The 11,681-nt window shown below is 45.8% G+C and overlaps 2 protein-coding genes across 2 annotated transcripts; both read left to right on the forward strand.

Annotated features, from left to right (window-relative positions):
* The first annotated feature begins 1,520 nt into the window (after positions 1-1,520).
* LOC124598437 (cell surface glycoprotein 1-like) lies at positions 1,521-4,648 on the forward strand. Its single transcript, XM_047136001.1, has 4 exons — positions 1,521-2,411; positions 2,612-2,956; positions 3,080-4,126; positions 4,250-4,648. Exons 1-4 carry the CDS (start codon positions 1,521-1,523, stop codon positions 4,646-4,648), a joined length of 2,682 nt encoding a protein of 893 aa, XP_046991957.1.
* A 147-nt stretch (positions 4,649-4,795) lies between these two features.
* LOC124598453 (cell surface glycoprotein 1-like) lies at positions 4,796-8,703 on the forward strand. Its single transcript, XM_047136002.1, has 5 exons — positions 4,796-5,530; positions 5,654-6,544; positions 6,745-7,089; positions 7,213-8,181; positions 8,305-8,703. Exons 1-5 carry the CDS (start codon positions 4,796-4,798, stop codon positions 8,701-8,703), a joined length of 3,339 nt encoding a protein of 1,112 aa, XP_046991958.1.
* Positions 8,704-11,681: the final 2,978 nt, after the last annotated feature.

The raw sequence follows: 11,681 nt of genomic DNA on the forward strand, positions 1-11,681 counted from the left end.
CTACTGCAGAATAGCCTAATGAGCCTTCTATTGAGAAGTTGGATAAAGATGATGAGCCACCAGCAGACTCAGTAGAAACTATTGCAGAATGGCTTGATGAGCCCTCTAATGAGAAGTTGGATAGAGATGATGAGCCACCAGCAGACTCAGTAGAAACTATTGCAGAATGGCTTGATGAGCCCTCTAATGAGAAGTTGGATAGAGATGATCAGCCACCAGAAGACTCAGTAGAAACTATTGCACAATGGCCTGATGAGCCCTCTAATGAGAAGTTGGATAGAGATGATGAGCCACCAGCACACTCAGTAGAAACTATTGCACAATGGCCTGATGAGCCCTCTAATGAGAAGTTGGATAGAGATGATGACCCACCAGAAGACTCAGTAGAAACTATTGCACAATGGCCTGATGAGCCCTCTAATGAGAAGTTGGATACAGACGATGAGCCACCAGCAGACTCAGTAGAAACTATTGCACAATGGCCTGATGAGCCCTCTAATGAGAAGTTGGATAGAGATGATGAGCCACCAGCACACTCAGTAGAAACTATTGCAGAATGGCCTGATGAGCCCTCTATTGAGAAGTTGGATAGAGATGATGAGCCACCAGCACACTCAGTAGAAGCTATTGCACAATGGCTTGATGAGCCCTCTAATGAGAAGTTGGATACAGACGATGAGCCACCAGCAGGCTCAGTAGAAACTATTGCACAATGGCCTGATGAGCCCTCTAATGAGAAGTTGGATACAGACGATGAGCCACCAGCAGACTCAGTAGAAACTATTGCACAATGGCTTGATGAGCCCTCTATTGAGAAGTTGGATAGAGATGATGAGCCACCAGCACACTCAGTAAAAGCTATTGCAGAATGGCCTGATGACCCCTCTAATGAGAAGTTGGATAGAGATGATGAGCCACCAGAAGACTCAGTAGAAACTATTGCACAATGGCCTGATGAGCCCTCTCATGAGAAGTTGGATACAGACGATGAGCCACCAGCAGACTCAGTAGAAACTATTGCACAATGGCTTGATGAGCCCTCTATTGAGAAGTTTGATAGAGATGATGAGCCACCAGCAGACTCAGTAGAAACTATTGCACAATGGCTTGATGAGCCCTCTATTGAGAAGTTGGATAGAGATGATGAGCCACCAGCACACTCAGTAGAAGCTATTGCAGAATGGCCTGATGACCCCTCTAATGAGAAGTTGGATAGAGATGATGGGCCACCAGAAGACTCAGTAGAAACTATTGCACAATGGCCTGATGAGCCCTCTCATGAGAAGTTGGATACAGACGATGAGCCACCAGCACACTCAGTTGAAACTATTGCAGAATGGCCTGATGAGCCCTCTAATGAGAAATTAGAATGAGATGCCGATCCACCAGCACACTCAGTTGAAACTACTGCAGAATAGCCTAATGAGCCTTCTATTGAGAAGTTGGATAAAGATGATGAGCCACCAGCAGACTCAGTAGAAACTATTGCAGAATGGCCTGATGAGCCCTCTAATGAGAAAATGGATAGAGATGATGAGCCACCAGCACACTCAGTAGAAGCTATTGCAGAATGGCCTGATGAGCCCTCTATTGAGAAGTTGGATAGAGATTATGAGCCACCAGCACACTCAGTAGAAGCTATTGCACAATGGCTTGATGAGCCCTCTAATGAGAAGTTGGATAGAGACGATGAGCCACCAGCAGACTCAGTAGAAACTATTGCAGAATGGCCTGATGAGAGCTCTATTGAGAAGTTGGATAGAGATGATGAGCCACCAGCACACTCAGTAGAAGCTATTGCACAATGGCTTGATGAGCCCTCTAATGAGAAGTTGGATACAGACGATGAGCCACCAGCAGACTCAGTAGAAACTATTGCACAATGGCCTGATGAGCCCTCTAATGAGAAGTTGGATACAGACGATGAGCCACCAGCAGACTCAGTAGAAACTATTGCACAATGGCTTGATGAGCCCTCTATTGAGGAGTTGGATAGAGATGATGAGCCACCAGCACACTCAGTAGAAGCTATTGCAGAATGGCCTGATGACCCCTCTAATGAGAAGTTGGATAGAGATGATGAGCTACCAGAAGACTCAGTAGAAACTATTGCACAATGGCCTGATGAGCCCTCGCATGAGAAGTTGGATACAGACAATGAGCCACCAGCAGACTCAGTAGAAACTATTGCACAATGGCTTGATGAGCCCTCTATTGAGAAGTTGGATAGAGATGATGAGCCACCAGCAGACTCAGTAGAAACTATTGCACAATGGCTTGATGAGCCCTCTATTGAGAAGTTGGATAGAGATGATGAGCCACCAGCACACTCAGTAGAAGCTATTGCAGAATGGCCTGATGACCCCTCTAATGAGAAGTTGGATAGAGATGATGAGCCACCAGAACACTCAGTAGAAACTATTGCACAATGGCCTGAAGAGCCCTCTAACGAGAATTGGATAGATTTGATGAGCCACCAGCAGACTCAGTAGAAACTATTGCACAATGGCCTGATGAGCCCTCTAATGAGAAATTAGAATGAGATGCCGATCCACCAGCACACTCAGTTGAAACTACTGCAGAATAGCCTAATGAGCCTTCTATTGAGAAGTTGGATAAAGATGATGAGCCACCAGCAGACTCAGTAGAAACTATTGCAGAATGGCCTGATGAGCCCTCTAATGAGAAAATGGATAGAGATGATGAGCCACCAGCACACTCAGTAGAAGCTATTGCAGAATGGCCTGATGAGCCCTCTAATGAGAAGTTGGATAGAGATGATGAGCCACCAGCAGACTCAGTAGAAACTATTGCACAATGGCTTGATGAGCCTTCTATTGAGAAGTTGGATAGAGATGATGAGCCACCAGCACACTCTGTAGAAACTATTGCACAATGGCCTGATGAGCCCTCTAATGAGAAGTTGGATACAGACGATGAGCCACCAGCACACTCAGTTGAAACTATTGCAGAATGGCCTGATGAGCCCTCTAATGAGAAATTGGAATGAGATGCCGATCCACCAGCACACTCAGTTGAAACTACTGCAGAATAGCCTAATGAGCCTTCTATTGAGAAGTTGGATAAAGATGATGAGCCACCAGCAGACTCAGTAGAAACTATTGCAGAATGGCCTGATGAGCCCTCTAATGAGAAGTTGGATACAGACGATGAGCCACCAGCAGACTCAGCAGAAACTATTGCACAATGGCTTGATGAGCCCTCTATTGAGAAGTTGGATAGAGATGATGAGCCACCAGCACACTCAGTAGAAGCTATTGCAGAATGGCCTGATGACCCCTCTAATGAGAAGTTGGATAGAGATGATGAGCCACCAGAAGACTCAGTAGAAACTATTGCACAATGGCCTGATGAGCCCTCTCATGACAAGTTGGATACAGACGATGAGCCACCAGCAGACTCAGTAGAAACTATTGCACAATGGCTTGATGAGCCTTCTATTGAGAAGTTGGATAGAGATGATGAGCCACCAGCACACTCTGTAGAAACTATTGCACAATGGCCTGATGAGCCCTCTAATGAGAAGTTGGATACAGACGATGAGCCACCAGCACACTCAGTTGAAACTATTGCAGAATGGCCTGATGAGCCCTCTAATGAGAAGTTGGATACAGACGATGAGCCACCAGCAGACTCAGTAGAAACTATTGCACAGTGGCTTGATGAGCCCTCTATTGAGAAGCTGGATAGAGATGATGAGCCACCAGCACACTCAGTAGAAGCTATTGCAGAATGGCCTGATGAGCCCTCTAATGAGAAGTTGGATAGAGATGATGAGCCACCAGAAGACTCAGTAGAAACTATTGCACAATGGCTTGATGAGCCTTCTATTGAGAAGTTGGATAGAGATGATGAGCCACCAGCACACTCTGTAGAAACTATTGCACAATGGCCTGATGAGCCCTCTAATGAGAAGTTGGATACAGACGATGAGCCACCAGCAGACTCAGTAGAAACTATTGCACAATGGCTTGATGAGCCTTCTATTGAGAAGTTGGATAGAGATGATGAGCCACCAGCACACTCTGTAGAAACTATTGCACAATGGCCTGATGAGCCCTCTAATGAGAAGTTGGATACAGACGATGAGCCACCAGCACACTCAGTTGAAACTATTGCAGAATGGCCTGATGAGCCCTCTAATGAGAAATTGGAATGAGATGCCGATCCACCAGCACACTCAGTTGAAACTACTGCAGAATAGCCTAATGAGCCTTCTATTGAGAAGTTGGATAAAGATGATGAGCCACCAGCAGACTCAGTAGAAACTATTGCACAATGGCCTGATGAGCCCTCTAATGAGAGGTTGGATACAGACGATGAGCCACCAGCAGACTCAGTAGAAACTATTGCACAATGGCTTGATGAGCCCTCTATTGAGAAGTTGGATAGAGATGATGAGCCACCAGCACACTCAGTAGAAGCTATTGCAGAATGGCCTGATGACCCCTCTAATGAGAAGTTGGATAGAGATGATGAGCCACCAGAAGACTCAGTAGTAACTATTGCACAATGGCCTGATGAGCCCTCTCATGAGAAGTTGGATACAGACGATGAGCCACCAGCACACTCAGTTGAAACTATTGCAGAATGGCCTGATGAGCCCTCTAATGAGAAATTAGAATGAGATGCCGATCCACCAGCACACTCAGTTGAAACTACTGCAGAATAGCCTAATGAGCCTTCTATTGAGAAGTTGGATAAAGATGATGAGCCACCAGCAGACTCAGTAGAAACTATTGCAGAATGGCCTGATGAGCCCTCCAATGAGAAAATGGATAGAGATGATGAGCCACCAGCACACTCAGTAGAAGCTGTTGCACAATGGCCTGATGACCCCTCTAATGAGAAGCTGGATAGAGATGATGAGCCACTAGAAGACTCAGTAGAAACTATTGCACAATGGCTTGATGAGCCCTCTATTGAGAAGTTGGATACAGACGATGAGCCACCAGCAGACTCAGTAGAAACTATTGCACAATGGCTTGATGAGCCCTCTATTGAGAAGTTGGATAGAGATGATGAGCCACCAGCACACTCAGTAGAAGCTATTGCAGAATGGCCTGATGACCCCTCTAATGAGAAGTTGGATAGAGATGATGAGCCACCAGAAGACTCAGTAGAAACTATTGCACAATGGCCTGATGAGCCCTCTCATGAGAAGTTGGATACAGACGATGAGCCACCAGCAGACTCAGTAGAAACTATTGCACAATGGCTTGATGAGCCCTCTATTGAGAAGTTCGATAGAGATGATGAGCCACCAGCAGACTCAGTAGAAACTATTGCACAATGGCTTGATGAGCCCTCTATTGAGAAGTTGGATAGAGATGATGAGCCACCAGCACACTCAGTAGAAGCTATTGCAGAATGGCCTGATGACCCCTCTAATGAGAAGTTGGATAGAGATGATGGGCCACCAGAAGACTCAGTAGAAACTATTGCACAATGGCCTGATGAGCCCTCTCATGAGAAGTTGGATACAGACGATGAGCCACCAGCACACTCAGTTGAAACTATTGCAGAATGGCCTGATGAGCCCTCTAATGAGAAATTAGAATGAGATGCCGATCCACCAGCACACTCAGTTGAAACTACTGCAGAATAGCCTAATGAGCCTTCTATTGAGAAGTTGGATAAAGATGATGAGCCACCAGCAGACTCAGTAGAAACTATTGCAGAATGGCCTGATGAGCCCTCTATTGAGAAGTTGGATAGAGATTATGAGCCACCAGCACACTCAGTAGAAGCTATTGCACAATGGCTTGATGAGCCCTCTAATGAGAAGTTGGATAGAGACGATGAGCCACCAGCAGACTCAGTAGAAACTATTGCAGAATGGCCTGATGAGCCCTCTATTGAGAAGTTGGATAGAGATGATGAGCCACCAGCACACTCAGTAGAAGCTATTGCACAATGGCTTGATGAGCCCTCTAATGAGAAGTTGGATACAGACGATGAGCCACCAGCAGACTCAGTAGAAACTATTGCACAATGGCCTGATGAGCCCTCTAATGAGAAGTTGGATACAGACGATGAGCCACCAGCAGACTCAGTAGAAACTATTGCACAATGGCTTGATGAGCCCTCTATTGAGGAGTTGGATAGAGATGATGAGCCACCAGCACACTCAGTAGAAGCTATTGCAGAATGGCCTGATGACCCCTCTAATGAGAAGTTGGATAGAGATGATGAGCTACCAGAAGACTCAGTAGAAACTATTGCACAATGGCCTGATGAGCCCTCTCATGAGAAGTTGGATACAGACGATGAGCCACCAGCAGACTCAGTAGAAACTATTGCACAATGGCTTGATGAGCCCTCTATTGAGAAGTTGGATAGAGATGATGAGCCACCAGCAGACTCAGTAGAAACTATTGCACAATGGCTTGATGAGCCCTCTATTGAGAAGTTGGATAGAGATGATGAGCCACCAGCACACTCAGTAGAAGCTATTGCAGAATGGCCTGATGACCCCTCTAATGAGAAGTTGGATAGAGATGATGAGCCACCAGAACACTCAGTAGAAACTATTGCACAATGGCCTGATGAGCCCTCTAACGAGAATTGGATAGATTTGATGAGCCACCAGCAGACTCAGTAGAAACTATTGCACAATGGCCTGATGAGCCCTCTAATGAGAAATTAGAATGAGATGCCGATCCACCAGCACACTCAGTTGAAACTACTGCAGAATAGCCTAATGAGCCTTCTATTGAGAAGTTGGATAAAGATGATGAGCCACCAGCAGACTCAGTAGAAACTATTGCAGAATGGCCTGATGAGCCCTCTAATGAGAAAATGGATAGAGATGATGAGCCACCAGCACACTCAGTAGAAGCTATTGCAAAATGGCCTGATGAGCCCTCTAATGAGAAGTTGGATAGAGATGATGAGCCACCAGCAGACTCAGTAGAAACTATTGCACAATGGCTTGATGAGCCTTCTATTGAGAAGTTGGATAGAGATGATGAGCCACCAGCACACTCTGTAGAAACTATTGCACAATGGCCTGATGAGCCCTCTAATGAGAAGTTGGATACAGACGATGAGCCACCAGCACACTCAGTTGAAACTATTGCAGAATGGCCTGATGAGCCCTCTAATGAGAAATTGGAATGAGATGCCGATCCACCAGCACACTCAGTTGAAACTACTGCAGAATAGCCTAATGAGCCTTCTATTGAGAAGTTGGATAAAGATGATGAGCCACCAGCAGACTCAGTAGAAACTATTGCAGAATGGCCTGATGAGCCCTCTAATGAGAAGTTGGATACAGACGATGAGCCACCAGCAGACTCAGTAGAAACTATTGCACAATGGCTTGATGAGCCCTCTATTGAGAAGTTGGATAGAGATGATGAGCCACCAGCACACTCAGTAGAAGCTATTGCAGAATGGCCTGATGACCCCTCTAATGAGAAGTTGGATAGAGATGATGAGCCACCAGAAGACTCAGTAGAAACTATTGCACAATGGCCTGATGAGCCCTCTCATGACAAGTTGGATACAGACGATGAGCCACCAGCAGACTCAGTAGAAACTATTGCACAATGGCTTGATGAGCCTTCTATTGAGAAGTTGGATAGAGATGATGAGCCACCAGCACACTCTGTAGAAACTATTGCACAATGGCCTGATGAGCCCTCTAATGACAAGTTGGATACAGACGATGAGCCACCAGCACACTCAGTTGAAACTATTGCAGAATGGCCTGATGAGCCCTCTAATGAGAAGTTGGATACAGACGATGAGCCACCAGCGGACTCAGTAGAAACTATTGCACAATGGCTTGATGAGCCCTCTATTGAGAAGTTGGATAGAGATGATGAGCCACCAGCACACTCAGTAGAAGCTATTGCAGAATGGCCTGATGAGCCCTCTAATGAGAAGTTGGATAGAGATGATGAGCCACCAGAAGACTCTGTAGAAACTATTGCACAATGGCCTGATGAGCCCTCTAATGAGAAGTTGGATACAGACGATGAGCCACCAGCAGACTCAGTAGAAACTATTGCACAATGGCTTGATGAGCCTTCTATTGAGAAGTTGGATAGAGATGATGAGCCACCAGCACACTCTGTAGAAACTATTGCACAATGGCCTGATGAGCCCTCTAATGAGAAGTTGGATACAGACGATGAGCCACCAGCACACTCAGTTGAAACTATTGCAGAATGGCCCGATGAGCCCTCTAATGAGAAATTGGAATGAGATGCCGATCCACCAGCACACTCAGTTGAAACTACTGCAGAATAGCCTAATGAGCCTTCTATTGAGAAGTTGGATAAAGCTGATGAGCCACCAGCAGACTCAGTAGAAACTATTGCAGAATGGCCTGATGAGCCCTCTAATGAGAAGTTGGATACAGACGATGAGCCACCAGCAGACTCAGTAGAAACTATTGCACAATGGCTTGATGAGCCCTCTATTGAGAAGTTGGATAGAGATGATGAGCCACCAGCACACTCAGTAGAAGCTATTGCAGAATGGCCTGATGACCCCTCTAATGAGAAGTTGGATAGAGATGATGAGCCACCAGAAGACTCAGTAGAAACTATTGCACAATGGCCTGATGAGCCCTCTCATGAGAAGTTGGATACAGACGATGAGCCACCAGCACACTCAGTTGAAACTATTGCAGAATGGCCTGATGAGCCCTCTAATGAGAAATTAGAATGAGATGCCGATCCACCAGCCCACTCAGTTGAAACTACTGCAGAATAGCCTAATGAGCCTTCTATTGAGAAGTTGGATAAAGATGATGAGCCACCAGCAGACTCAGTAGAAACTATTGCAGAATGGCCTGATGAGCCCTCTAATGAGATGTTGGATACAGACGATGAGCCACCAGCAGACTCAGTAGAAACTATTGCACAATGGCTTGATGAGCCCTCTATTGAGAAGTTGGATACAGACGATGAGCCACCAGCACACTCAGTTGAAACTATTGCAGAATGGCCTGATGACCCCTCTAATGAGAAGTTGGATAGAGATGATGAGCCACCAGCACACTCTGTAGAAACTATTGCACAATTGCCTGATGAGCCCTCTAATGAGAAGTTGGATACAGACGATGAGCCACCAGCACACTCAGTTGAAACTATTGCAGAATGGCCTGATGAGCCCTCTAATGAGAAATTGGAATGAGATGCCGATCCACCAGCACACTCAGTTGAAACTACTGCAGAATAGCCTAATGAGCCTTCTATTGAGAAGTTGGATAAAGATGATGAGCCACCAGCAGACTCAGTAGAAACTATTGCACAGTGGCCTGATGAGCCCTCTAATGAGAAGTTGGATACAGACGATGAGCCACCAGCAGACTCAGTAGAAACTATTGCACAATGGCTTGATGAGCCCTCTATTGAGAAGTTGGATAGAGATGATGAGCCACCAGCACACTCAGTAGAAGCTATTGCAGAATGGCCTGATGACCCCTCTAATGAGAAGTTGGATAGAGATGATGAGCCACCAGAAGACTCAGTAGTAACTATTGCACAATGGCCTGATGAGCCCTCTCATGAGAAGTTGGATACAGACGATGAGCCACCAGCACACTCAGTTGAAACTATTGCAGAATGGCCTGATGAGCCCTCTAATGAGAAATTAGAATGAGATGCCGATCCACCAGCACACTCAGTTGAAACTACTGCAGAATAGCCTAATGAGCCTTCTATTGAGAAGTTGGATAAAGATGATGAGCCACCAGCAGACTCAGTAGAAACTATTGCAGAATGGCCTGATGAGCCCTCCAATGAGAAAATGGATAGAGATGATGAGCCACCAGCACACTCAGTAGAGGCTATTGCACAATGGCCTGATGACCCCTCTAATGAGAAGTTGGATAGAGATGATGAGCCACTAGAAGACTCAGTAGAAACTATTGCACAATGGCTTGATGAGCCCTCTATTGAGAAGTTGGATAGAGATGATGAGCCACCAGCACACTCAGTAGAAGCTATTGCAGAATGGCCTGATGACCCCTCTAATGAGAAGTTGGATAGAGATGATGAGCCACCAGAAGACTCAGTAGAAACTATTGCACAATGAACTGATGAGCCCTCTCATGACAAGTTGGATACAGACGATGAGCCACCAGCAGACTCAGTAGAAACTATTGCACAATGGCTTGATGAGCCTTCTATTGAGAAGTTGGATAGAGATGATGAGCCACCAGCACACTCTGTAGAAACTATTGCACAATGGCCTGATGAGCCCTCTAATGAGAAGTTGGATACAGACGATGAGCCACCAGCACACTCAGTTGAAACTATTGCAGAATGGCCTGATGAGCCCTCTAATGAGAAATTGGAATGAGATGCCGATCCACCAGCACACTCAGTTGAAACTACTGCAGGATAGCCTAATGAGCCTTCTATTGAGAAGTTGGATAAAGATGATGAGCCACCAGCAGACTCAGTAGAAACTATTGCAGAATGGCCTGATGAGCCCTCTAATGAGAAGTTGGATACAGACGATGAGCCACCAGCAGACTCAGTAGAAACTATTGCACAATGGCTTGATGAGCCCTCTATTGAGAAGTTGGATAGAGATGATGAGCCACAAGCACACTCAGTAGAAGCTATTGCAGAATGGCCTGATGACCCCTCTAATGAGAAGTTGGATAGAGATGATGAGCCACCAGAAGACTCAGTAGAAACTATTGCACAATGGCCTGATGAGCCCTCTCATGAGAAGTTGGATACAGACGATGAGCCACCACCACACTCAGTTGAAACTATTGCAGAATGGCCTGATGAGCCCTCTAATGAGAAATTGGAATGAGATGCCGATCCACCAGCACACTCAGTTGAAACTACTAAAGAATAGCCTAACGAGCCTTCTATTGAGAAGTTGGATAAAGATGATGAGCCACCAGCAGACTCAGTAGAAACTATTGCAGAATGGCCTGATGAGCCCTCTAATGAGATGTTGGATACAGACGATGAGCCACCAGCAGACTCAGTAGAAACTATTGCACAATGGCTTGATGAGCCCTCTATTGAGAAGTTGGATACAGACGATGAGCCACCAGCACACTCAGTTGAAACTATTGCAGAATGGCCTGATGACCCCTCTAATGAGAAGTTGGATAGAGATGATGAGCCACCAGCACACTCTGTAGAAACTATTGCACAATGGCCTGATGAGCCCTCTAATGAGAAGTTGGATACAGACGATGAGCCACCAGCACACTCAGTTGAAACTATTGCAGAATGGCCTGATGAGCCCTCTAATGAGAAATTGGAATTTGATGCCGATCCACCAGCACACTCAGTTGAAACTACTGCAGAATAGCCTAATGAGCCTTCTATTGAGAAGTTGGATAAAGATGATGAGCCACCAGCAGACTCAGTAAAAACTATTGCAGAATGGCCTGATGAGCCCTCTAATGAGAAGTTGGATACAGACGATGAGCCACCAGCAGACTCAGTAGAAACTATTGCACAATGGCTTGATGAGCCCTCTATTGAGAAGTTGGATAGAGATGATGAGCCACCAGCACACTCAGTAGAAGCTACTGCAGAATGGCCTGATGACCCCTCTAATGAGAAGTTGGATAGAGATGATGAGCCACCAGAAGACTCAGTAGTAACTATTGCACAATGGCCTGATGAGCCCTCTCATGAGAAGTTGGATACAGACGATGAGCCACC

The sequence above is a fragment of the Schistocerca americana genome, chromosome 1, assembly GCF_021461395.2.
Source record: "Schistocerca americana isolate TAMUIC-IGC-003095 chromosome 1, iqSchAmer2.1, whole genome shotgun sequence".
Lineage (NCBI taxonomy): Eukaryota > Metazoa > Arthropoda > Insecta > Orthoptera > Acrididae > Schistocerca > Schistocerca americana.

Bases quoted from the DNA above. Each gene is read 5' to 3' on its own strand.
- LOC124598437 (XM_047136001.1), top strand. From the start codon at position 1,521: ATGGATAGAGATGATGAGCCACCAGCACACTCAGTAGAAGCTATTGCA. The intron at 2,957-3,079 runs GTTGAAACTATT...TCTATTGAGAAG, and splicing joins ATGAGCCACCAGCACACTCA to TTGGATAAAGATGATGAGCC. The intron at 4,127-4,249 runs GTTGAAACTATT...TCTATTGAGAAG, and splicing joins ATGAGCCACCAGCACACTCA to TTGGATAAAGATGATGAGCC.
- LOC124598453 (XM_047136002.1), top strand. From the start codon at position 4,796: ATGGATAGAGATGATGAGCCACCAGCACACTCAGTAGAAGCTGTTGCA. The intron at 5,531-5,653 runs GTTGAAACTATT...TCTATTGAGAAG, and splicing joins ATGAGCCACCAGCACACTCA to TTGGATAAAGATGATGAGCC. The intron at 7,090-7,212 runs GTTGAAACTATT...TCTATTGAGAAG, and splicing joins ATGAGCCACCAGCACACTCA to TTGGATAAAGATGATGAGCC.